The 27,917-nt window shown below is 46.2% G+C and overlaps 1 protein-coding gene and 1 pseudogene across 1 annotated transcript; both read left to right on the top strand.

Moving 5' to 3' along the window:
* The first annotated feature begins 2,643 nt into the window (after positions 1-2,643).
* Positions 2,644-6,187, top strand: LOC110259157 (annotated as a pseudogene).
* Positions 6,188-7,065: 878 nt separating this feature from the next.
* On the top strand, positions 7,066-27,419 carry LOC100515272 (nuclear envelope pore membrane protein POM 121C-like). The gene is given in 7 exon segments (XM_021082464.1): positions 7,066-7,168; positions 7,850-7,951; positions 23,868-24,139; positions 24,142-24,279; positions 24,282-25,818; positions 25,821-26,570; positions 26,573-27,419. Coding segments are annotated over 7 exon segments (3,747 nt in total). The 3' UTR covers positions 27,418-27,419.
* Positions 27,420-27,917: the final 498 nt, after the last annotated feature.

Below are 27,917 nucleotides of genomic sequence, written 5' to 3'. Positions count from 1 at the left end.
ATCGGGAAGATTTTCTCTAAAGACTACTTCTAAATGTCTTTTTTGCCTATAGTGCACTATGTCTTTAGCATATGTTTTTCTCTAGCGTCTCCTCTTTCATTTCTAATTTTTTTGAATTTTCTCTCTTTTTCTTAGTCTAAAGTTTTTTTTAAAATCATAGTTGATTTATAACATTTGTCAGTTTTTCTATACAGCATAGTGTATACACACACAACATACACATATATACACATATGCATTCTTTTTCTCATACTCTCTTCCATCATGTTCTATCCCAGAGACTGGATATAATTCCCTGTGCTATCCTAGACCTCATTGGTTATCCATCCTAATGTATAGTTTGCATTTCCCAACCCAATCCCCAAGTATTCCATCCCCCCCACAACCCTGGCAACCACAAGTCTGTTCCAAGTGTCTTGAGAGTGTTTCTCCTTATATATCGGTTCATTCATGCCATATTTGAGAGATGAGTAGTCATTATATTTATCTTTCAACAGTCTTTTATTGCTTTTTTGTTGTTTTGTTGTTGTTTGACTGGTTGTTGGTATGGCTGTCTCGTTCTATTTCATTTTTTCCATGTGATCTTTATATTCCTTCCTACCTTTCTAAGCTTGGCTTAGCTTGTTCTGTTTCTTGATTCCTTGAAAGCAACTTCAAAGAATTGAATGTTCAGGTATTTAATGGAGATTTTTTTTCTTTCTTTCTTCTTTCTTACATAAAAACAAACAAACAAAAAAAAACAAAACTTTTTAGGGCCACCCCCTCAGCATATGGAGTCTCCCAGGCTAGGGTCCAGTCGGAGCTATAAGCTGCCAGCCTACACCACAGCCAAAGCAATGCCAGATCCGAGCCATATCTGTGACCTATGCCATGGCTCAGGGCACCATGGGATCCTTAACCCACTGAGTGAGCCTGGGATCGAACGTGCAAACTCATGGTTCCTAGTCGGATTTGTATCCACTGTTCCATGACGGGAACCCCAAGATGTTTTTCTTCTTAACATTTGCTTGTATCAATATAAAATTCCTTGTAGGAACTGCTTTTGTAGCATCCTCTATGTTTTGGTATATTGCGTTTTCTGTTTTCAATTTGTTTGGAGGTTATTTTGTGAAAAATCTTTGGATTTCTTATTTGACCCATGGTAGTTCCGAGTTGTGTTGTTAGTTTCTGTATGTTTGTAAACTTTCCAGATTCCTCTTTGTTGTTTTTTAGTGTCTTATCCATCATGGGTGAACAAGTTGCTATAGTTTTAAATCTTTTTAAAATTTGTGAAAGTTTAACATGATGTGGCTCATGATATGATCTTATTCCTAAAGATGTGCTCTGTGACTTGAGAAGAGTGTTTGTTGTTCTGTTGCGTAGAAATAGCTATGTACGCCTGTTAGGCAACCATTTGGTCTAATTTATAGTTACCCATACTCTGCTTTGGCGCTCGAGCTTAATTTTTCCTACATAGGTGCAGTGTGTGTCCTTTGGCCAACATATGCTATTTCTCCCACCTCTCTGCCCCTGGTGAGCTCTGTTCTAGTCTTTGCTTCTATGTATTCAACTTTTGGATCCTATAAATGAGTGAGATCAATTCTATCTTTTTGTGTTTGGTTTATGTTGATTTAGCAGGTCTTTCAGGTTCATCTGTTTTGCTGCAAGTGCGGATCTCTTGGGCATAAGGCTGATAATACACACACACACAACACACATTTGTTATCCATTCATTGTTGTTGGCACTTACCTTTTTCTTATATTGTTACGGTGAATGTTCCTGAGTGAACATGGAGTGCAGATATCATTTTGAAGTATATTTTTTCCTTCAGTTTTGAAATTGCTGTATCCTATGGTATTTTTTTTTTCTTTAACTTTTTGAGGAATCTCCATGCTGGTTTCCACCATGGCTGTACTAATTTACATTCGAATGAGATGACCTCATTTGGTTTTCTTTTTAACCATTCAGATGGAATCATCTGAATGATTACAAGTCATGTAGTCAAATGAGGAACAAGTAATCGGTCCTTTGGAAGTTTTAAAACTGTGGGGCACCAAAGACTATTATTTTGGTCGAATATATTAGACTATTTACCTATCTATCTATGTAAAGATAGTGTTTTATTTGTGTTCTTTTCTGAATCCTCTAAACATTTTAACATACAGACATGTAGTACATGTTTCTCCACTTTCTCATTATTTCAACCGTAGATAAAAATACAAAGATGATGAATCATTCATCATATGGAGATTATGTTTAACATGTCTTAACATGTTACTTAGGTCTATTTCAGATTTGGAAAGTGTTGTAAAATCAAGTACAGTACATCCCACTGAGGTTCCCCTTTTGTCTTCATTGATAGCCTCATCCCCTGCCTGTGTACATTATCCTAAAGTTGACATTCTCCAAGCATTTTTATGATATAGGTATATGTGTCTGTATCTTACCTATGTGATTATTTTCACTCAAGTATATCTGGCGCATGCACATTTGTTTTGGGGGTTTTATTTATGACTGTTTGTTATTATTATTTATTCTGGGGCTACCCTTGCTTGCGGAGTCGCGGTGTCTGCAGCAGCTGCGGTGACTGCAGGAGGCAACCTGTGGAGCGGAGGTTGATAGCCAGTGTTAGGGACCTTGGGTCTGTGGGCTGGTGCTTCCAGGGGCAGGGGCAGCGCTGCTGGGCCTGTGGCTGCAGGGCCTTGTGCTGTACTTGGTGCCCGCGGGGGTGGCGGTTACGCTGGCCTGGCTAGCTGTGGGGGCGACCGCGGTCTGGTGGGGCCTGCGCCGCGAGCCCCCCGAGGTTCACGCGCCTTCCGAACCTCGCTGGTTCGGAAGGCGCGCTGCCATGGAACACTGCTCACCTTGCCTCCGGCGTAGTCAGCAGTAAACGGAAGTCTCCTAGAGCCTCCGCGCCTCTTCCAAGGACTTGGACCCGCGCTCATCTGTTCCTCATGGGCAACTACCTAGGCAAGCCCGCCCCCCCGCAGCCTGCCTCCACCTCGGAGGCCAGGGACCTGCGGGAGAGGCCTGGCCGCCGCCCGCCCACTCGCCCACGCCACCAGCTCCATCAGGCCATACCCCGGGGTTCATACTCACCCCTCCCTACCCACTCCTCTTCCCCGACCTCTAGGAGGACGGCCCTCCGGGGTTGTGGCCCTGTAGCACATCGGTTTGTAATAACACCTCGAAGGAGATACCCAATCCAGCAGGCCCACTATGCCTCGCTGGGGGTCCTTCCCACAGTGTGCTGGAATAGTTGTCACAGGAAGACTGTGCTCTCTGCTCGCAATTCCAAAGTGGTGTGCAGCCCAGTGAGAGTGAGGATTGCTCCTCCGGATAGCAAGTGGATTCGTCCCCCGCTATCAGAGCAGAGTAGCAGCTCAACCGTGTCCTCCCCATCAGCTAGTGCCCCAGACCCATGTGCAAAGGAGACTGTGCTGAGTGCCCTCAGAGCGAGGAAGAAAGGACGGTGAAGGAGGAAGACCAAATACTGGCTGATGGCCCCGAAGAAAAGAGAAGGCGCCAGGACAGCAGTGGACGTGGACATTCAGCATTTGAGCCGCTGGCGGCCAGTGGAATCCCTGCCTCTTTTGTGCCTAAGCCTGGGTCTCTGAAGAGAGGTCTCAGTCCCCAGAGCTCAGATGCCCACTTAAATAAGAGGTCACGCACCTCTTCTCTGAGCTCCTTGACCAGCACGTACTCAGGCGGCGTGCCCATCTCCAGGCGCAATGCCATCACCAGTTCTTACAGTTCTACTGGAGGTCTCTCTCAGCTGCGGAAGAGGAGTGGTCCTAGGTCATCCCCCTTCTCCAGGCCAGCTTCGTCCTGCTCTCAGGCTCTAGCGAGGCCAGCAAAGGAAATAAGAGAAGAGGAACTTTCTCATCATTCGGCTTCTTCAACTGCATTCACAACAGACAAGGAGTCCCAGGGAGCAGAAGTTGCCGATACACCCACAAGGGAGAAACAGGACTCGTGGAGTTCTCCACCAACACCTGGCAGCTCAGGGCCGCGTAAGCGGAAGGTACAGCTGCTGCGGTCCTGGCGAGGGGAGCAGCTGACCTTGCCTCCACCTCCCCAGCTTGGGTATTCAGTCACTGCGGAAGACTTAGACTTGGAAAGAAAGCTTTGTCACAATGGTTCAGCGAGATCTTGGAGGATAAGACTGATACTGCCTTGAGCGCTGTCCCTGAGAACCCACCTACCAGTCAGCCTCCGGTCTCTCTCAGCCTGCCTACTGCTGGGACTCCTGCCACCGAAACCTCCCTCCAGCCCCAAGCCCTAGCCCACTGTTGAAGAGCTTGAAGAAGCAGCAGGATTCCCCAGGCCTACCATCGCCCCCCAAGTCTGCTGGCATGGCAAGCCCTGTGGCCCATTCGCCTCCGAAGACACCCAGCCCTCTGGCCCCTCTTGGCTCTTCACAGTCAGGCCTCTTGCGGGCACCTCCTCGGACTGCAAACCTACAGCCGTTTTCTGTGGCGGCACCCTTACCCCCGCTTCTTCCACAGGACCAGTCACTGACACCAAGTCACCTCCAGCCCCTGAGGCTGAGACGTCTGCCAACTCCCAAGCCTTGTCGGCCCCCCTCCCCCTCCCAAGCAGAACATTCCTTGTGGAATGCTGGGCACCTCACCTGCTAAGCCTCCTGCCTCTGCAGCTCCTGCTGTGTCTTCACCATCTCCCGTGCTCGATCCCATTTTTTGGCCCCCTCCTAAAAGCAAGAACGAGGGCCCCTTGCCCTCTAGCCCTTCCAAGGTCCCAGCCACCACATCTTCCAGCTCAGCCCTCCCCGCAAGTACCCGCAGCCCGTCCCGCACTTTTAAACCTGGCTTTCACACCAGGGAGGCCCCTGCATCCGTGCCCATAGTAACTCCCTTCTTCAAGCAGGCAGCTCCTCCAGCCGGTGCTATGAGCGCCCCTCTCTTCCCTGGCCAGACCCGTGCCACCTCTGCAGTGGCTGCTGCGACCACAGCTGGCACCTCCGTAGACTCTGCTCTGAAGCCCGTGTTCAGCTTCCGTGTGAGCAGCATGACCAGCACCCTGAGCAGCGTGACTAGCACCACCGCTTCCACCTCCCAGCCCGTCCTCTTTGGGACTCCCTCTGCCTCTGGTGGCAGCTTCACAAACCCAGCTGTGGGTTCCAGCTCCATAGTCCAGCTTGGTAAGCCTCCCACCATGCCTCCTTCAAGAGCAGTCACCAGCTTTGGCCAGTCCCTTCCCGGTGCCCCTCAGGCAGTGGCCAGCAGCAGCAGCAGCAGCAGCAGCAGCGCTAGCACTGCTGGCTTTAGTGATTTGGGCAGCAGCCTTCCAGCCTCTGCCCCAGCCACCACCAGCCAGGCCACGCTGACATTCAGTAGCACCCCCCGCCCAGCCATCAGCGTTCCCTTTGGCTCAGTGCCAAGCCAGGATCCAACGCCCAGCCCAGGTTTGGGGCCACTGATGGGCAGCAGCAGTGGGCTGCCAAGCCATCCCTTGTCCCCAGCTTGTGCAGCTCCTTCACGTTGGGAAACTCTGCAGCCCCCGCCCCGACTGCCACTCCAGCCACAGCCCAGCCAGCCTTTGGCAGCACCACACAGTCCACTCTTGGTGGCCTGAAAGCCACAGCCTCTGCCTCGGGCACCCTTGCCGGCCCCCAGCCAGCCTTTGGCAGCACCACAGCCGTTTTCTCCTTTGGTGCAGCCACCACCTCTGGCTTTGGAGCTACAGCCCAGACCACCGGCAGTGGGGCCAGTCGCTCCAGTAGCACGACACCATCTCCCTTCACATTTGGGGGATGGGCAGCCCCACCCTCTGGCAGCAGAGGCTTTGGGCTCAGTGTGGCTTCGCCAGGCACCAGCTCTGCCTCAGGAGCCTTTGGCTCCGGAGCAGGACAGAGTGGGACCGCTGGCAGCACGACTCCTTTTGTGGGAGGCTTGAGTCAGAAGAGCCTGGGTGCACCCAGCCAGAACACATCCTTTGGCCTCAATGTGGCCTGCACTGCAGAGAGCCAACCTGTGTTTGGAGGCGCCTCCACGCCCACCTTTGGTCAGAGCACCCCTGGCCCTGGGGTGGGCACATCAGGCAGCAGCCTCTCCTTTGGGGCGTCCTCAACACCCATCCAGGGCTTTGTTAGAAAAGGACCTTCCTTTTCCATTGGTGCGGGACCCAAGCCCCCAGGGGCTTGGCAACAGCTACAGGCCCGGAGGCAGCACACTAGCAAGAAGTAGCCCCTGGCCCTAACCCCCCCCCCCACTCCCCCTCACCCCTCCTGCCAACAACTGGACCTTGGCACCTGCCAGAAAGAGCCTCTCACCTTCTAGTTCCATGAAGCTGAGATCTCTGAACCAGTCTGGCTTCAGCCATGAGTCAGGGGCGGGGGGGAGTGGCAGGTGCAGAGGCTGCTCCGTGTCTTGCAGGAAGCAGAAGGCCCAGGCCTCTGGGGGGATGGGAAGGCAGGAAGGGTGGCCGGGCCGAAGCCTGTGACCTTACTTGAACAGTTGCGCTGGTGAGGCTGGCGAGAACTGAAGAAACGGCTGAACATATCGCCTGCTTCCTTCCCTGAGGCTCGCGTGGTATATATGCTTAGTGAGGCAGCTCCCTTGCCAGCGTTTCCCTGAGAGCCAGCTCTGCTGGAGAGTGGGAGGTAGAGACCTCACCCCTTGCATCTCTGATATGCATTTGATGGGCTTGGGGGAAGCGCTTATCCCTATAGCTTTACCTTGCTTGGCTTGGCTATGAAAGGTGCGTCTCCCCATCTTGTCCCATTAGAGGACTCAGGGTCTCCATTCCTGCTGCTTCGTCCGTCACCGACTGCTTGCAGGATCAATTCCTTTTGAAATGATCCTGAGTCTAGCTTTGCCTTGGATACCCCAGTGGGTGCTGCTCCTCAAGTCGGAGCCTCTGTTTCATCGCCAACCCTCTCTGCCAGTTTGGCCCCCACGAGCTTGGTGGCTCAGGACTGTTAGCCTGGCAGATGGAGGGGTGACCTGTCACTCTGGGAGAGGGAAGCTCTTGGAACAGGCAGGATGCCCACCACTGCTTTCAGCTGCCTCCTTGTCCACCTTCCCTGTTGGCCTCACTGGACTTATCTACCTCCCCGGGATCACATGTTTAAGCCTTATTCTGTATTACTTTATCGGATGCTCATGTCCATTGCTCTTAGAGTCGAGATTGATGGAATAATTGAATTGTATGAGTGGCGGCACGTTGGTAATGCTGGACGGAACTGTTTAAGTTTCTGGGGCCTCGCTATTTGAATGTGGAAAGTAGCACCACTTGATGGCTCCAAGTGCTGAGTCTTGACTTTTCAGTTGGTGTTTTGATCTTCAGGGCTGGCGGCCTAGGTGGATGGGGCCACTTTTTTTCTTTGCCCATCTACCTAACCTCACGGCAGGCTAGATCACCCATCGTATAAGTTAGAAAGCGTTTAAGTAATAAGCAACATTTTAAAACCGTATCTTACTCCCCCCGCCCCTTCCTTTCTTCTTCCTTTTTTCCGAAACCACGTACCCCAGGCCCAAGAGCCTGGCTGCCACGCCTATCCTCTTTGGGAGAAGCATGAGTGCGTGTGTCGAAGTGAAAAGAAAAACATCCTTAAACATTTCCAACCAGATAAAATAGTTATTTTTGTGTTTAAGCTAAATTGCCTTTTAAATTCCTTCAAGCTTGGTTCACTGAGGTGGTTAGGTATAAATGCTATAGACTAGAAATTAGCTGTATAGTTCAGTAATGCCTGTGTGAAGAAGAGGCTCAAATGCTGTCCCAGGCAGCCTTTCCGAGGGCCTGGAGCTTCTGCTGGAAGCACAAAATGTAACTCTTATTTTATAAATGTGACGGAGGTGTAAGGAGTCCCCCTGCCCTTTTTGACTGAGGGTGACTGTCTGCTGGCAGGGGACTGTGCCCCCCACCCCCCTGGAGAGCTCGACTCCTGGCTGTTGTGTGTGGAGCTGAGGAGGGACCTGAACCTGGAACATCTGCCAGGACGAGAGGGGGGTGGGGCACAGGCCTAGAAATCAGGCTTCTGCCTATACCTTACATAAGGCAGACCCTCTCAGGTTAGTCCTCTGAGCTAGCTTGCCTCAGTTCCCCAGGCAGGACCCTTGGCCAGGAACCCCCAGGAGACCAAAATATTATTCTGCTCTTCTGAGGATTGCAAGGAAATACGGGAAAAAAGGTTTCTCCTCAAAAGGTACAACCAGTCTGACTTTCAGCTACAGTGTGAGCCTCATTTTCAAATGTATACAGTGCTTCCAGTTCTTGAATACTTCTGCGTTACAAGAGCATGCGGCTTTGGACTACCTGTTGGCACTGTCCCCCCTACTAGACATTTTCAGAATTGGTACATGAGTTTACAATTTTTCCTTTTAGTATACTTTTGATTGCAAAATATGACTGTCATTGTTACCCTTTTATCCATTATCTTTGTCCTTATGGAATCATTCCTTTTTAATGTTTCCTTTAAGTTTTTGGGTAATTTTGTGAGACAGCAGCAGTAAATGTATGTATTCAACCTGCCGTTTTTCGTTTGAAGACTGCTATTTAAAAATGTAACAAACGTATCTAGTTAATATTTTATACCGCTTAAATGTCTCAGTCCTTTTAGAAATAATATAAATAAAATGGTTTAATGTTGATATGAATGTTTCGTATTTATTTATTTTAGGATTCCATTTTACTCTTTTTTTTTTTTTTTTTTTTTTCTTTTTGCTGCTTCCAGATCTCCTCCTGTGGCATATGGTGTTCCCAGTCTAGGGGGCTTGTTGGACCTGTAGCCGCCATCCTCTGCCAGAGCCACAGGAACTGCCAGATCCAAGCCGAGTCTGCGGCCTACACCACAGCTCACAGCAATGCTGGATCCTTAACTCACTGAGCAAGGCCAGAGATCAAACCCGCAACCTCATGCTTCCTTGTCGGATTCCTTAACCACTGAGCCACGATGGGAAATCCTCCATATCACTATCTTCAACGCAAACATCAGTGATGGTTTATTAACTTTATATTTCATTATGGATTCATTTAATCACTCTGTTTATTAGTTTCTTTCCTTGCCGTTATTTCTGACCTCCCTCTGAATTTACTCTTCTTTCTTATTCTGTATTAATTTTTTAAATGAAGAGAACTGAGGGGTGACCTCTCCATAATGTTACTTCTGAAATGTGCATTTGTTCATTTTTGGAGATAGAATTCTCAAAAGAAGCTGTGCCTTTTGGGATCTTGTCATCTTACCTTTCTGGAATGCCTCGCCAGCTCAGATTTCTGTTGAGCCTCTGTTGAAGTTAGTGACCAGTATCCTAAATAGTACAAGGCACATGATTAGGCCCTTACATTCAATATGTGCTATGCAATTTTATAGAATCCCATGTGGCAAAGAGATTGCTGGCTATGGGATGGCTGGAACCCATGTTTTAATTCATACTTTGTCATTTGTTTGCTCCTGTGTTCATGGTATCAATCACTAGCTTATATTCAGTGTAATGAGAGGACCATGTCACTTCTGTGCCTCTTTGTTTTTTGTGGTGCTGCAATGCAGATACAATGGGGCTGAACCACTATACAGACTTTTAGGTCTTCCTCCAATAACTTCTTCTAACCTTCTTTTCTCCCCGATGAAGTTCTTTAAAATTTGGGAACCCATATTAAACTGTGAACTTTGAACTCAGACACTGGAATATGAGTTGATAGTACATGTTTTAGGTCTGAACTTCTCTGGGGCTGTCCTGAACCATGGCTGGGCGATTTTAGATTTAAGCCAAACACAAATTGAAAAGAAATACATGTCCTTCAAAATGTACACCTATGTTACCAAATTAGTAATTTTCTAGTAACATAAAAGCTGCCCTTTATACGAATGACAGGTCCTGTCTGGTCTTACAAAGATGAAGTAACAGTGAAGTCAGGAACAATTATAGATTGTTCACTGCTTTTCACTACAATGATAGAGATTTCATAGTTCTTGACTAAGAGAAGTTGTTCATGTCTATTCATTGTACATGTTCATAAAACATAAGTTACACAGAGTGGTTGTCAAATGAGCCTGTGGCCATAGCTGTTGATGTTTCATGCCAAGGTAGGCAATTCATCTGGCATAAATGGCACAAAGGGTCTAACCAGGGAGTTCCCCTTGTGGCTCAGCAGTAATGAACCCGACCGGTACCCAAGAGGACATTGATCCCTGGCCTCGCTGGGTGGGCTGAGGATCTGGCGTTGCCGCAAGCTGTGGTGTAGGCTGCAGACATGGCTCAGATCCTACACTGCTGTGGCTGTGGTGTGGACCAGCAAGTGCTGTGGTGTAGGCCGGAAGCCACTGTGGTAGGGGCCGGCAGCTGTAGCTGGGAAGTTCGTGGCCTGGGAACTTCCGTAAGCAGCAGGTGCAGCCCTAAAACCAAACCAACCAAACAGACAAACAAAAAAGGTTCTCCCCAGACATTATATTTTAACAAATTCTTCAGTTAAGTGTAATCTCTAATCACTTGGCCTCTGTCACTGCATTTGTAACGTGGCTTGTTGAGAAAATCATGAACATTTTCTTTGGCTTTCACGTACTTTGACAGAAATTTGAAAATTGAGAGAACTCTGTAGGACGTAGATATAGTGAAATTCTATGTGCAAAAGCACATGTCTTTGAAACTGGCTGTGTGTTACTTCACATTGAATATTATGTTTTCTGGTAAGTTCCTCAAGAACAATGGAACTGACATATCATTTTCTTGTGTTTTAAAACAGAGTCCTTTTTTCAGCATCTTATCCACATTCTGTTGGCATTTTCCAGCTTCACTGATGAGTAATAGCAATAATGGAGTTACTTAAGTCTATATTCAGTAGATGTTAAGCATAAAGAGAAATACTCTAGGTAGTTATTTAACTAACACACAGCCACCAATTTAAGAGGAAAAGGAGGCTTGTCTGGCCGTTAGCATGGTCTGTTAGTGCAGCTTCACGGCGTAGCTTCTTATAGACTGAAGGTCCTGTGCCTTCAGCATTAATAGAAAGCATGTTTTTATTGGTCAGTTTGCTTTAGGGTTAAGGCATGCTTCAACCTCAGCAACATGATCTAGTGAGCAATGAAGAGGATGGTACTGAGTATAATTGGATGGGCTAAGTTGTTAGTTTCTCAGGCCCTGGAAGAGTACTGCAATTCCTTTGTAATACCTTCTTCAAAGTGAAGGAATACAGGATTTCCAACCAACCTCCTTAGGAATACCTAAATTATCTCCCTTCCAGAGCCCAATCTAGCAGATGAAAGAAAATTATACGAAAAGGTTGTATATGTCTAGCCTTGGTTCTCTCTAAGAAATAATACAGTTTTAAAGCGGAGAGTATTAAGGATCACATACAAACATTAAGGTCACGTCATAAGTGCCAAATGTCTCCTAGGGTATTCAAATAAGAGTAAAAATTTAGATAAAGACAAGCTCGGTCTGTCATAGTTGAATGTCCGATAATTACAGTCAGATATGCATATTCAATTATGAGGATATTAGTAAAACGTGTGTAACTTAGTCTGGGGCTTCATCGAAAGCTTCCAGTGGGAAATGAGTCTGGAAGGGTGTTTTCTCAGGTTAGTGCTGTCAACACAGACCATCAGTGTCCAGTCAGTGATAGGAATAGACGAGAGCTTTATCTGAAGTACACTGAAGACTGTAGCCTAGGAGAGAGAGCTTCAATAAGCATTGGAATTGTGTTTCCACTGAACTACAGAATGTGGGAGGCCTATGCAGGCAAAGATGGCAAAGGTACATAAGCTGTCTGTCAAGCGTTAGGATTGGAACAGGCAAGAAGTAAGGGCCCTTTTTAAGTGAGGATTGGTTGGGGTCCGAAATGTTTGAATAGTTACACTGATAGGCTTTAGAGAGAGAGCATAAAGTTGCAGCTGGCAGGTGGTAGAAGAGAGTGTTTTGCAAATGGCTGGTGATACTCTTGAGTTTGAGGTAGTTCAGAAAAGTAAAGCTCTCCTTGATGCAGGAACAAGACTGAAACAACCTCCACAATGGCTACCTGTTTCCACTTTGAATGCCTGAATCAGTTGCTCCATCTCGCAATTCTATTTTTTTTTTTTTGTCTTTGTCTTTTGTCTTTTTAGGGCCACACCCACTGCATATGGAGGTTCCCAGGCTAGGGGTCCAATTGGAGCTACAGCTGCCAGCCTACACCACAGCCCCAGCAACGCCAGATCCAAGCCGTGTCTGTGACCTACACCACAGCTCACAGCACCACCAGATCCTGAAGCCACTGAGCGAGGCCAGGGAGTGAAGCCACAACCTCACGGGCCTAGTTGGATTTGTTTCCGCTGTGCCACTCCAGGAACTCCCCATCTTGATGTTCTTAGTGCATTATTTCCTTTAGTGGTTAAAGCAGGTGTACTAAGGATGTTTGGCAGGTCATGGGAAAGAGTGTTCTAGTTAGTGTAAAGTTCAGGCCAAATCAGGTGAAATCCAGGATGACGTCCTCGTATCTCGATATGAAAACATTTCTTCAGTCAGCAGCATGTATATGGATGATCGCATTCAGATTACAGAAGAGTACTTAAGGATAATTTTTACATAGGAGAAAACACAGAAAACTGGCAGGAATTCAAGCAGGTTAATAAAATTGGTAGCATCAGTGATGCTCTCCACAGTGGTGAGTGGTTAGTCACCTGAGGTTAATAGGGGAACAGCTGTCCAAATACTTAGCATGTTATATTTAAGAAGTTGTTGTTGAACAAAGTGACCCAGTTGTGTATATGTGTGTGTGTGTGAATATATATATATATATATATATATATATATTCCTTCTATTTTCATGTTATATTCCATCATGTTGTAACGCAAGAGACAGGACAGAGTTCCCTGTGCTGTACAGTCGGACCCCAGTACTTATCCACTCCAAACTTCATAGTTTGTATACTCCAACCCCACACTCCCCATCCAGCCACTCCCTCCTCTGTCCCCAGCAGCATCCACAAGTCTGTTCTCCACGTGCCCGATCTGTTTCTGTTTTGTAGATGGGGTCATTTTTGCCTATTTGCGGCTGGAGGTTCGCCGGTAGAGCCCTCACCACTTGCATCTCTGATGTTCAGCAGAGTGCAAGATGAAGTTCCTATCCAACTGTTTTGGGTTTACAGAAGAGTGATCCTAGGAATTTTTACAGCCTTTCAAACTAAGCAATGGAGAGTCCCTGTGGTGGCGCAGTGGGTCAGTGATCCAGCTTGTGTCTGTGCCATGGCCAGTTCAATTCCTGGTGCAGTGCAGGGGTTTAAGGATCCAACATTGCTATAGCTGTGGTGTAGGTTGCTGATAGGGATTGGATTCAGTCCCTGGCCTGGGAACTGCCATATGGTGCGGGGGCAGCCAGAAACAGACCAAGAAAAAAAAAAAAATTAACAGTAAAAAACAGAGTAAGAAACTATAGTTGTGTTGCATGTCCCTTCTTGCAAAAGGAAGTTTAGAATGAACATTTTTGAAAGATTTTCTTCTTTTTTTATTTTTTTCCTGCAGTACAGCATGGGGATCAAGTTATTCTTACATGTGTACGTTTTTTCCCACCCTATGTTCTGTTGCAATATGAGTATCTAGACATAGTTCTCAATGCTGCTCAGCAGGGTCACCTTGTAACTCTATTCTAAGTAGTGTCTGATACTCCCAAGCTCCCGATGCCTCCCACTCCCTCCCTCTCCTTCAGGCAGCCACATGTCTATTCTCCAAGTCCATGATTTTCTTTTCGGTGGAGATGTTCATTTGTGGTGGATATTAGATTCCAGTTATGAGTGCTATCATATGGTATTTGTCTTTGTCTTTCTGGCTCATTTCACTATAAGAGTCTCTAGTTCCATCCATGTTGCTGCAAATGGCATTATGTCATTCTTTTTTTTTTTGGCGGAGTAGTGTTCCATTGTGCATATATACCACATCTTCCGAGTCCATTCATCTGTTGATGGACATTTGGGTTGTTTCCATGTCCCGGCTATTGTGAATAGTGCTGCAATGAACATGCGGGTGCATGTGTCTCTCTTAAGAAGAGTTTTGTCCAGATATATGCCCAAGAGTGGGATTGCGGGGTCGTATGGAAGTTCTGTGTATAGATTTCCAAGGTATCTCCAAACTGTTCTCCATAGTGGCTGTACCAGTTCACATTCCCACCAACAGTGCAGGCGGGTTCCCTTTTGTCCACACCCCCTCCAGCACTTGTTATTTGTGGGCTTATGAATGAGGGCCATTGTGACTGGTGTGAGGTGGTATCTCATGGTAGTTTTGATTTGCATTTCTCTTACAGTCAGCGATGTGGAGCATTTTTTCATGTGTTTGCTGGCCATCTGTATATCTTCCTTGGAGAAATGTCTATTCAGGTCTTTTGCCCATTTTTCCATTGATTGATTGGCTTTTTTGCTGTTGAGTTGTATAAGCTGCTTATATATTCCAGAGAATAAGCCCTTGTCGGATGCATCATTTGAAAGTATTTTCTCCCATTCTGTAAGTTGTCTTTTTGTTTTCTTTTGGGTTTCCTTTGCTGTGCAAAAGCTTTTCAGTTTGAAGAGGTCCATGGGTTTACCTTTGCTTTTATTTCTATTGCTTTGGGAGATTGACCTGAGAAAATATTCATGATGTTGATGACAGAGAGTGTTTTGCCTGTGTTCTCTTCTAGGAGTTTGATGGTGTCCTGTCTTATATTTAAGTCTTTCAGCCATTTGGGGTTTATTTTTGTGCAGGGTGTGTTCTAGTTTGATTGCTTTGCATGCAGGTGTCCAGGTTTCCCAGCCATGCTTGCTGAATAGACTTTCTTTTTCCCATTTTATGTTCTTGCCTCCCTTGCCAAAGCTTAATTGACCATAGGTGTCAGGGTTTATTTCCGGGTTCTCTTTTCTGTCCCCTTGGTCTGTCTGTCTGTTTTGACACCAGTACCACACTGTTTTGCTGACTGTGGCTTTGTAATATTTCTTGAAGTCTGGGAATGGTATGCCTCCCGCTTGGTTTTTGTTTCTCAGGATTGCTTTGGCGATTCTGGGTCTTTTGTGGTTCCATCTAAATGTTTGGATTGTTTGTTGTAGTTCTGTGAAAAATGTCATGGGTAATTTGATAGGGATAGCATTGAATCTGTAGATTGCTTTGGGTAGCATGGCCATTTTTACAATATTGATTTTTCCAGTCCATGAACATGGAATATCTTTCCATTTCTTTACGTCTTGTTTGATTTCGTTGATTGAAGTTTTATAGGTCTTGGCATATAGGTCCTTTACCTCTTTAGTCAGGTGTATTCCGAGGTATTTGATTTTGTGAGGTGCAATTTTAAAAGGTATTGTATTTTTGTATTCCTGTATTCCTTTTCTAATATTTCATTGCTGGTATACGGAAAGGTGGCTGATTTCTGAAGGTTAATCTTATATCCTGCCACTTTGCTGAATTTCTTTATCAGTGCAAGTAGTTTCTGGGTTGAGTCCTTAGGGTTTTCTATGTATAGTATCATGTCGTCTGCATCCAGTGACAGTTTGATCTCTTCTCTTCCTATATGGATGCCTTTTATTTCTTTTGTTTGTCTAATTGCTGTGGCTAGGACTTCCAAAACTGTGTTGAGTCGCAGTGGTGAGAGTGGGCATCCGTGTCTTGTTGCAGATTTGAGTGAGAAGGCTTTCGGCTTTTCCCCATTGAGTATTATATTTGCTGTGGGGTTGTCATAAATGGGTTTGATTATGTTCAGGAATATTCCCTCTATACCCACTTTGGTGAGGGTCTTGATGATGAATGGATGTTGGACTTTGTCAAATGCTTTTTCTGCATCTATTGAGATGATTTTTGACATCGTTTGTTAATGTGGTGTATGACGTTGATTGATTTGCGTATGTTGAACCATCCTTGTGAACCTGGGATGTACCCTGCTGGTCATGGTGCATACTTTTTTGGATGTGTTGTTGGATTTGGTTGGCTAAGATTTTGCTGAGAATTTTTGCATCTATGTCCATCAAAGATATTGGCCGATAATTATCTTTTTTGGTGTTATCTTTGTCTGGTTTTGGAATAGAAATATTTTCTAAATGGCTAAAGCGCTTTTTTTTTTTTCCACTGCTCAATCCTACTTTCCAGTATAATTTAACTGATTCTAAATCCTTTCCAAAGATTTCAACTGCATAAAGTAGTTATTATATAGATAATTTGTGCCTTTGCTTTTTGCTTAGGGCCACAATTCTGTGTGTTTTGTTTATAACGTACTTTGTCCAGCTTTGCCCCTCTAGGATAGAATTTGTCATCACAAGAATTTTTGCTACTTTCACCATTTTCCCTATCCTAGCTATAGAAGCTAAGCTTTACACAGATTACCTCATTGATTTACACATCATGCCACATTTTAAAACATGTATTTTACCAGTAGAAACTAAGCCCTAAATCGTTAGGGGTTAAATGACTAGCCCAGTAAATACACAGCCAAAAAATAAAAGACCTGAATGAATTCCAGTGCTTAGTACCATTTATAGAATCAAATCTGCAAAAATTTTACGAACACCTCCACACCTCCATCTCGTTAATGCTGTTACCTTTAGTGGTATCATTATGGATTTGTCTTACTGTGGTTATTTCGAGTGACTGTTACACTTTTCAGTATTTTATAAAGTTCCTAAATTGAGTGTATATTCCTCTATAATATATATGTTAGATTAAGGCATACTGAGGTAGTAAAAGGATATTTTTGCTCTGTCAACATTAAAATCAATGCTCTTTATATATCATATCTACATAATTATTCCACTTACATTTAATATCTTTGTGATTTATAAGAACCGATTGGTTACTTATCTTTAGATCCGTGCTTCATTGCTTCTATGATACATACAGAGACATGTACTAGATTGCCATAAGTCGTCGAAGGTCACCCACATTTTCCTTGCTTTCTTCCTTTATTCCAACACTCTCACAGTGGGAAGACATGAGCAAAAGGGAGAGAAGAATGATCGTAGATAGGTAAATTAGCTGATCGATAACTTTGTATTTGAAGAATATATATGTATATATTAAACTAGTTTAGCAAAAACAGTTGACATTTGACTCTGAAGAAGCAAGCATTCAGTGAATTGTTAGGGTGGTGCCGTATATTAGAAATTATAAGCCCTGATTTGTTAGGTAGAGTGAGGCAGTCCCTAATTGAACCCTGGTGGTCAGTTCACTGTGGTATTACAGCAAGTGATCAATGTAGAGCCCTTGTGATCTTGCTCTATAGAGAACACTGAGTTGAACAGTTAATCCACCTGAAACCTGGTCTCTAATGCCCCTGCAGTTCAACTTAATGAAGACATCTATTTTCCTGATGAGTCATGAGATACAAACTCTGTAGAGGTAAAGAGACCGTTTTTCAGAAAATGTTGTGAAATATGAATGTGGGAAAGAGTAAGATTAATTCTGACCAGAGGCCTAGAAAGACGCAACGGAGAAGTCAACTTTTGGGTCGTTCTTGAAAATAACGAAAATGTCTATGTGTATTTTATTCTTGAAGATCAGAATAGTGATAAAGTCTTTCCCCAAGAGAACTGCTAACTCTGTTTTAGATAAAACAAGTACAGTAGCCAAAAAGGTTGCTATCAGATGATATACAGAAGAATGAAGGGGTGGAAGCGGTGGCTTATGGAAGTAAAACCCACGGCTAATTCACATCAACCATGACGCACAAATCTTCTAAGTTCAACAAGGCCGTAGTGGTCCATTCATTAAATGGTTTTGATGGCTTTTGGAGACTCATGAAATATATAAATTTGAATTTCATTGAGAAACTCCTAAATGCCATCATGCAGATTTATTACAGCTGGGCATATTATTAAGACTAGCCCAGATGAGTGGTCTGTGTAGAACTTCAAGCTACTGACATGTACATCTTGTAGGCTGCTGTACACGCAAGAGTTGACTACTTTAGTGAACCCCCCAAATGAGTAGTTCCCTTTATTGCTACCTTAAAAGTTTCTCTTTTAAACATCCTCTAGGTCTGAATCAATGGTCTGTATAGTTTACTCTTAAGCTCAGGTGTTCTTTCCTTTAGAAAATGGTTTATGTTCAGGAGTTCCCGTCGTGGTGCAGTGGTTAACCAATCTGCCTAGGAACCATGAGGTTGTGGGTTCAGTCCCTGCCCTTGCTCAGTGGGTTAACGATCCCACGTTGCCGTGAGCCTTGGTGTAGGTTGCAGATGTGACTCGGATCCCACGTTGCTATGGCTCTGGCATAGGCCGGAGGCTACAGGTCCAATTTGACCCCTAGCCTGGGAACCTCCATATGCCGCGGGAGTGGCCCAGGAAACAGCAAAAAGACACACACACACACACACACACACACAAAATGTTTTATGATCAGAAGCCCTGCCCCAACCATTATGGAATAGATTAGAATGGGTTAAATAGCTCTCCTTCGTGTTCTTCTTTAAAGTCCTACAATCTGGGGATAAAGGCAGATTTTATTCTTTCCTAGTTAATGTTCCATTTATTAATTTTCCCCTTAACATGTTGCCCTGCGAGATGCTCCAGTACAATGCTGAGTGGAAGTGGTAAGAGTGGTAAGGTCTTTTTCCTGATCTTAAGGAAAAAGTATTTGGCCTCTCATCATTAAATATGATTTTAACTCTAGCTTTCCCATATTCTGTTCCACATATTTTCATATCTCTAGGTTTAGTTTATGCAGGATTTTCATCATAAATCAGTGCTCGATTTTGTCAAATGTTTTATTTTCAACTCAGTCCTTTCTTACTGAATTTTGACCATATTCATGGACATTGATTTTTTCATGGTCACTTCCAAATAGTATCAGCGCCTTAGGCAGGACCATGGAGCTGGTTTGGAGTGGGTTAAGGTGGGAGGTGTGTCTAACAAAAGTGGTAGCAACACTTTTCACAAGGATCGGGAAGATTTTCTCTAAAGACTACTTCTAAATGTCTTTTTTGCCTATAGTGCACTATGTCTTTAGCATATGTTTTTCTCTAGCGTCTCCTCTTTCATTTCTAATTTTTTTGAATTTTCTCTCTTTTTCTTAGTCTAAAGTTTTTTTAAAATCATAGTTGATTTATAACATTGTGTCAGTTTTTTCTATACAGCATAGTGTATACACACACACACCCATACACATATATACACATATGCATTCTTTTTCTCATACTCTCTTCCATCATGTTCTATCCCAAGAGACTGGATATAATTCCCTGTGCTATCCATAGGACCTCATTGCTTATCCATTCTAAATGTAGTAGTTTGCATTTCCCAACCCCAAACTCCCCAAGTATTCCACTCCCTCCCCACAACCCCCTTGGCAACCACAAGTCTGCTCCAAGTGTCTGTGAGAGTGTTTCTCTTTAATATATAGGTTCATTCATGCCATATTTGAGAGAGGAGTAGTCATTATATTTATCTTTCCAAGCAGTTCTTTTATTGCTTTTGTTGTTGTTGTTGTTGTTGTTTGACTGGTTGGTTGGTTATGGCCGTCTCGTTCTATTTCATTTTTTCCCATGTTGATGTTTTATATTTCCTTCCTTCCTTTCTAAGCTTGGGCTTAGCTTGTTCCTGTTTCTGATTCCTTGAAAGCAACTTCAAAGAATTGAAATGTTCAGGTATTTAATGGAGATTTTTTTCTTTCCTTCTTCTTTCTTACATAAAAAAACAAAGCAAAACAAAACAAAACTTTTTAGGGCCACCCCCTCAGCATATGGAGTCTCCCAGGCTAGGGGTCCAGTCGGAGCTATAGCTGCCAGCCTACACCACAGCAAACGCAATGCCAGATCCGAGCCATATCTGTGACCTATGCCATGGCTCAGGGCACCATGGGATCCTTAACCCACTGAGCGAGGCCAGGGATCGAACCTGCAACCTCATGGTTCCTAGTCGGTTTGGTATCCACTGTTCCATGACGGGAACCCAAGATGTTTTCTTCTTAACATTTGCTTGTATCAATATAAAATTCCTTGTAGGAACTGCTTTTGTAGCATCCTCTCTGTTTTGGTATATTGCGTTTCTGTTTTCATTTGTTTAAATGAACAACAGGTTACAACAGGTTATTTTGTTGTAAATCTTTGGATTTCTTATTTGACCCATTGGTAGTTCCGAGTTGTGTTGTTTAGTTTCTGTATGTTTGTAAACTTTCCAGCATTCCTCTTGTTGTTTTTTAGTGTCTTATCCATCATGGGTGAACAAGTTGCTATAGTTTTAAATCTTTTAAAATTTGTGAAAGTTTAACATGATGTGGCTCATGATATGATCTATCCTAAAGAATGTGCTCTGTGCACTTGAGAAGAGTGTTTGTTGTTCTGTTGCGTAGAAATAGCTATGTACGCCTGTTAGGACCATTTGGTCTAATTTATAGTTACCATACTCTGCTTTGGCGCTCGAGCTTAATTTTTCCTACATAGGTGCAGTGTGTGTCCTTTGGCCAACATATGCTCATTTCTCCCACCTCTCTGCCCCTGGTGAGCTCTGTTCTAGTCTTTGCTTCTATGTATTCAACTTTTAAATCCTATAAATGAGTGAGGTCATTCTATCTTTTTGTGTTTGGTTTATGTGATTTAGCAGGTCTTCCAGGTTCATCTGTTTTGCTGCAAGTGGCCGGATCTCTTGGGCATTTAAGGCTGGATAACACACACACACACACACACACACACACACACACACGCACACACACACACACACACACACAAAAGTGTTTCATGATCAGAAGCCCTGCCCCAACCATTATGGAATAGATTAGAATGGGTTAAATAGATCTCCTTCGTGTTCTTCTATAAAGTCATACAATCTGGGGATAAAGGCAGATTTTATTCTTTCCTAGTTAATGTTCCATTTATTAATTTTCCCCTTAACATGTTGTCCTGCGAGATGCTCGAGTACAATGCTGAGTGGAAGTCGTAAGATTGGTAAGGTCGTTTTCCTGATCTTAAGGATAAAGTATTTGGCCTCTCATCATTAAATATGATTTTAACTGTAGCTTTCCCATATTCTGTTCCACATATTTTCATATCTCTAGGTTTAGTTTATGGAGAATTTTCATCATAAATCAGTGTTCGATTTTGTCAAATGTTTTATTTTCAACTCAGTTCTTTCTTACTGATTTTTGACCACATTCATGGACATTGATTTTTCCATGGTCACTTCCAAATAGTATCAACGCCTTAGGCAGGACCATGGAGCTGGTTTGGAGTGGGTTAAGGTGGGAGGTGTGTCTAACAAAAGTGGTAGCAACACTTTTCACAAGGATCGGGAAGATTTTCTCTAAAGACTACTTCTAAATGTCTTTTTTGCCTATAGTGCACTATGTCTTTAGCATATGTTTTTCTCTAGCGTCTCCTCTTTCATTTCTAATTTTTTTGAATTTTCTCTCTTTTTCTTAGTCTAAAGTTTTTTTAAAATCATAGTTGATTTATAACATTGTGTCAGTTTTTTCTATACAGCATAGTGTATACACACACACACCCATACACATATATACACATATGCATTCTTTTTCTCATACTCTCTTCCATCATGTTCTATCCCAAGAGACTGGATATAATTCCCTGTGCTATCCATAGGACCTCATTGCTTATCCATTCTAAATGTAGTAGTTTGCATTTCCCAACCCCAAACTCCCCAAGTATTCCACTCCCTCCCCACAACCCCCTTGGCAACCACAAGTCTGTTCCAAGTGTCTGTGAGAGTGTTTCTCTTTAATATATAGGTTCATTTGTGCCATATGTGAGATCAAGTTTTGTCATTATATTTATCTTTCCAAGCAGTTCTTTTATTGCTTTTGTTGTTGGTGTTGTTGTTGTTGTTGTTTGATTGGTTGGTTGGTTATGGCTGTCTTGTTCTATTTCATTTTTTTCCCATGTTGATGTTTTATATTTCCTTCCTTCCTTTCTAAGCTTGGGCTTAGCTTGTTCCTGTTTCTGATTCCTTGAAAGCAACTTCAAAGAATTGAAGTGTTCAGGTATTTAATTGAGATTTTTTTCTTTCTTCTTTCTTAGATAAAAAAACAAAACAAAACAAAACAAAACATTGTAGCGCCACCCCCTCAGCATATGGAGTCTCCCAGGCTAGGGGGCTAGTCGGAGCTATAGCTGCCAGCCTACACCACAGCCAAAGCAATGCCAGATCCGAGCCATATCTGTGACCTATGCCATGGCTCACGGCAACATGGGATCCTTAACCCACCGAGTGAGGCCAGGGATCGAACCTGCAACTTCATGGTTCCTAGTCGGATTTGTATCCACTGTTCCATGACGGGAACCCCAAGATGTTTTTTCTTAGCATTTGCTCGCATCAATATAAAATTTCTTGTAGGAACTGCTTTTGTAGCATCCTCTATGTTTTGGTATATTGTGTTTCTGTTTTCATTTGTTTGGAGATTATTTTGTTGTAAATCTTTGGATTTCTTCTTTGACCCAAAGGTAGTTCCGAGATGTGTTATTTATTTTCTGTATGTTTGTAAACTTTCCAGCATTCCTCTTGTTGTTTTTTAGTGCCTTATCCACCATGGGTGAACAAGTTGCTATAGTTTTAAATCTTTTAAAATTTGTGAAAGTTTGTTTTAACATGATGTGGCTCATGATATGATCTATCCTAAAGAATGTGCTCTGTGCACTTGAGAAGAGTGTTTGTTGTTCTGTTGCGTAGAAATAGCTATGTACGCCTGTTAGGACCATTTGGTCTAATTTATAGTTACCATACTCTGCTTTGGCGCTCGAGCTTAATTTTTCCTACATAGGTGCAGTGTGTGTCCTTTGGCCAACATATGCTCATTTCTCCCACCTCTCTGCCCCTGGTGAGCTCTGTTCTAGTCTTTGCTTCTATGTATTCAACTTTTAGATCCTATAAATGAGTGAGGTCATTCTATCTTTTTGTGTTTGGTTTATGTGATTTAGCAGGTCTTCCAGGTTCATCTGTTTTGCTGCAAGTGGCCGGATCTCTTGGGCATTTAAGGCTGGATAACACACACACACACACACACACACACACACACACACGCACACACACACACACACACACACTTGTTATCCATTCATCTGTTGTTGGGCACTTACCTGGTTTTCTTATATTGGTTATGGTGAATGTTCCTGCAGTGAACATGGGAGTGCAGATATCATTTTGAAGTACCGATTTCATGTCCTTCAGTTTGAAATTGCTGTATCCTATGGTATTTTTTTTTTTCCTTTAACTTTTTGAGGAATCTCCATGCTGGTTCCCACCATGGCTGTACTAATTTACATTCGAATGAGATGACCTCATTTGGTTTCTTTTTAACCATTCAGATGGAATCATCTGAATGATTACAAGTCATGTAGTCATATGAGGGAACAAGTAATCGGTCCTTTGGAAGTTTTAAAACTGTGGGGCACCAAAGACTATTATTTTGGTCGAATATATTAGACTATTTACCTGTCTATCTATGTAAAGATAGTGTTTTATTTGTGTTCTTTTCTGAATCCTCTAAACATGTTAACATACAGACATGTAGTACATGTTTCTCCACTTTCTCATTATTTCAACCGTAGATAAAAATACAAAGACGATGAATCATTCATCATATGGAGATTATGTTTAACATGTCTTAACATGTTACTTAGGTCTATTTCAGATTTGGAAAGTGTTGTAAAATCAAGTACAGTACATCCCACTGAGGTTCCCCTTTTGTCTTCATTGATAGCCTCATCCCCTGCCTGTGTAGCATTATCCTAAAGTTGACATTCTCCAAGCATTTTTATGATATAGGTATATGTGTCTGTATCTTACCTATGTGATTATTTTCACTCAAGTATATCTGGCGCATGCACATTTGTTTTGGGGGTTTTATTTTTGACTGTTTGTTATTATTATTTATTCTGGGGCTACCCTTGCTTGCTTAGTCGCGGTGTCTGCAGCAGCTGCGGTGACTGCAGGAGGCAACCTGTGGAGCGGAGGTTGATAGCCAGTGTTAGGGACCTTGGGTCTGTGGGCTGGTGCTGCCAGGGGCAGGGGCAGCGCTGCTGGGCCTGTGGCTGCTGGGCCTCGTGCTGTACTTGGTGCCCGCGGGGGTGGCGGTTACGCTGGCCTGGCTAGCTGTGGGGGCGACCGCGGTCTGGTGGGGCCTGCGCCGCGAGCCCCGAGGTTCACGCGCCTTCCGAACCTCGCTGGTTCGGAAGGCGCGCTGCCATGGAACACTGCTCACCTTGCCTCCGGCGTAGTCAGCAGTAAACGGAAGTCTCCTAGAGCCTCCGCGCCTCTTCCAAGGACTTGGACCCGCGCTCATCTGTTCCTCATGGGCAACTACCTAGGCAAGCCCGCCCCCCCGCAGCCTGCCTCCACCTCGGAGGCCAGGGACCTGCGGGAGAGGCCTGGCCGCCGCCCGCCCACCCGCCCCATGCCGCCAGCTCCATCAGGCCATACCCCAGGGTTCATACTCACCCCTCCCTACCCACTCCTCTTCCCCGACCCTCTAGGAGGACGGCCCTCCGGGGTTGTGGCCCTGTAGCACATCGGTTTGTAATAACACCTCGAAGGAGATACCCAATCCAGCAGGCCCACTATGCCTCGCTGGGGGTCCTTCCCACGGTGTGCTGGAATAGTTGTCACAGGAAGACTGTGCTCTCTGCTCGCAATTCCAAAGTGGTGTGCAGCCCAGTGAGAGTGAGGATTGCTCCTCCGGATAGCAAGCGGATTCGTCCCCCGCTATCAGAGCAGAGTAGCAGCTCAACCGTGTCCTCCCCATCAGCTAGTGCCCCAGACCCATGTGCAAAGGAGACTGTGCTGAGTGCCCTCAGAGCGAGGAAGAAAAGGACGGCGAAGGAGGAAGACCAAATACTGGCTGATGGCCCCGAAGAAAAGAGAAGGCGCCAGGACAGCAGTGGACGTGGACATTCAGCATTTGAGCCGCTGGCGGCCAATGGAATCCCTGCCTCTTTTGTGCCTAAGCCTGGGTCTCTGAAGAGAGGTCTCAGCCCCCAGAGCTCAGATGCCCACTTAAATAAGAGGTCACGCACCTCTTCTCTGAGCTCCTTGACCAGCACGTACTCAGGCGGCGTGCCCATCTCCAGGCGCAATGCCATCACCAGTTCTTACAGTTCTACTGGAGGTCTCTCTCAGCTGCGGAAGAGGAGTGGTCCTAGGTCATCCCCCTTCTCCAGGCCAGCTTCGTCCTGCTCCCAGGCTCTAGCGAGGCCAGCAAAGGGAATAAGAGAAGAGGAACTTTCTCATCATTCTGCTTCTTCAACTGCATTCACAACAGACAAGGAGTCCCAGGGAGCAGAAGTTGCCGATACACCCACAAGGGAGAAACAGGACTCGTGGAGTTCTCCACCAACACCTGGCAGCTCAGGGCCGCGTAAGCGGAAGGTGCAGCTGCTGCGGTCCTGGCGAGGGGAGCAGCTGACCTTGCCTCCACCTCCCCAGCTTGGGTATTCAGTCACTGCGGAAGACTTAGACTTGGAAAAGAAAGCTTTGTCACAATGGTTCAGCAAGATCTTGGAGGATAAGACTGATACTGCCTTGAGCGCTGTCCCTGAGAACCCACCTACCAGTCAGCCTCCGGTCTCTTTCAGCCTGCCTACTGCTGGGACTCCTGCCACCGAAACCTCCCTCCCAGCCCCAAGCCCTAGCCCACTGTTGAAGAGCTTGAAGAAGCAGCAGGATTCCCCAGGCCTACCATCGCCCCCCAAGTCTGCTGGCATGGCAAGCCCTGTGGCCCATTCGCCTCCGAAGACACCCAGCCCTCTGGCCCCTCTTGGCTCTTCACAGTCAGGGCCTCTTGCGGGCACCTCCTCGGACTGCAAACCTACAGCCGTTTTCTGTGGCGGCACCCTTACCCCCGCTTCTTCCACAGGACCAGTCACTGACACCAAGTCACTTCCAGCCCCTCAGGCTGAGACGTCTGCCAACTCCCAAGCCTTGTCGGCCCCCCCTCCCCTCCCAAGCAGAACATTCCTTGTGGAATGCTGGGCACCTCACCTGCTAAGCCTCCTGCCTCTGCAGCTCCTGCTGTGTCTTCACCATCTCCCGTGCTCGATCCCATTTTTTGGCCCCCTCCTAAAAGCAAGAACGCGGGCCCCTTGCCCTCTAGCCCTTCCAAGGTCCCAGCCACCACATCTTCCAGCTCAGCCCTCCCCGCAAGTACCCGCAGCCCGTCCCGCACTTTTAAACCTGGCTTTCACACCAGGGAGGCCCCTGCATCCGTGCCCATAGTAACTCCCTTCTTCAAGCAGGCAGCTCCTCCAGCCGGTGCTATGAGCGCCCCTCTCTTCCCTGGCCAGACCCGTGCCACCTCTGCAGTGGCTGCTGCGACCACAGCTGGCACCTCCGTAGACTCTGCTCTGAAGCCCGTGTTCAGCTTCCGTGTGAGCAGCATGACCAGCACCCTGAGCCGCGTGACTAGCACCACCGCTTCCACCTCCCAGCCCGTCCTCTTTGGGACTCCCTCTGCCTCTGGTGGCAGCTTCACAAACCCAGCTGTGGGTTCCAGCTCCATAGTCCAGCTTGGTAAGCCTCCCACCATGCCTCCTTCAAGAGCAGTCACCAGCTTTGGCCAGTCCCTTCCCGGTGCCCCTCAGGCAGTGGCCAGCAGCAGCAGCAGCAGCAGCAGCAGCAGCGCTAGCACTGCTGGCTTTAGTGATTTGGGCAGCAGCCTTCCAGCCTCTGCCCCAGCCACCACCAGCCAGGCCACGCTGACATTCAGTAGCACCCCCGCCCAGCCATCAGCGTTCCCTTTGGCTCAAGTGCCAAGCCAGGATCCAACGCCCAGCCCAGGTTTGGGGCCACTGATGGGCAGCAGCAGTGGGCTGCCAAGCCATCCCTTGTCCCCAGCTTGTGCAGCTCCTTCACGTTGGGAAACTCTGCAGCCCCCGCCCCGACTGCCACTCCAGCCACAGCCCAGCCAGCCTTTGGCAGCACCACACAGTCCACTCTTGGTGGCCTGAAAGCCACAGCCTCTGCCTCGGGCACCCTTGCCGGCCCCCAGCCAGCCTTTGGCAGCACCACAGCCGTTTTCTCCTTTGGTGCAGCCACCACCTCTGGCTTTGGAGCTACAGCCCAGACCACCGGCAGTGGGGCCAGTCGCTCCAGTAGCACGACACCATCTCCCTTCACATTTGGGGGATGGGCAGCCCCACCCTCTGGCAGCAGAGGCTTTGGGCTCAGTGTGGCTTCGCCAGGCACCAGCTCTGCCTCAGGAGCCTTTGGCTCCGGAGCAGGACAGAGTGGGACCGCTGGCAGCACGACTCCTTTTGTGGGAGGCTTGAGTCAGAAGAGCCTGGGTGCACCCAGCCAGAACACATCCTTTGGCCTCAATGTGGCCTGCACTGCAGAGAGCCAACCTGTGTTTGGAGGCGCCTCCAAGCCCACCTTTGGTCAGAGCACCCCTGGCCCTGGGGTGGGCACATCAGGCAGCAGCCTCTCCTTTGGGGCGTCCTCAACACCCATCCAGGGCTTTGTTAGAAAAGGACCTTCCTTTTCCATTGGTGCGGGACCCAAGCCCCCAGGGGCTTGGCAACAGCTACAGGCCCGGAGGCAGCACACTAGCAAGAAGTAGCCCCTGGCCCTTACCCACCCCCCACTCCTCCTTACCCCTCCTGCCAACAACTAGACCTTGGCACCTGCCAGAAAGAGCCTCTCACCTTCTCGTTCCATAAAGCAGAGATCTCTGAACCAGTCTGGCTTCAGCCATGAGTCGGGGGGCGGGGGGAGTGGCAGGTGCAGAGGCTGTTCCCTGTCTTGCAGGAAGCAGAAGGCCCAGGCCTCTGGGGGGATGGGAAGGCAGGAAGGGTGGCCGGGCCGAAGCCTGTGACCTTACTTGAACAGTTGCACTGGTGAGGCTGGCGAGAACTGAAGAAACGGCTGAACATATCGCCCGCTTCCTTCCCTGAGGCTCGCGTGGTATATACGCTTAGTGAGGCAGCTCCCTTGCCAGCGTTTCCCTGAGAGTCAGCTCTGCTGGAGAGTGGCAGGTAGAGACCTCACCCCTTGCATCTCTGATATGCATTTGATGGGCTTGGGGGAAGCGCTTATCCCTATAGCTTTACCTTGCTTGGC

Source organism: Sus scrofa, unplaced genomic scaffold, assembly GCF_000003025.6.
Source record: "Sus scrofa isolate TJ Tabasco breed Duroc unplaced genomic scaffold, Sscrofa11.1 Contig920, whole genome shotgun sequence".
NCBI lineage: Eukaryota > Metazoa > Chordata > Mammalia > Artiodactyla > Suidae > Sus > Sus scrofa.
This window is presented reverse-complemented; position numbering and strand designations above follow the sequence as displayed.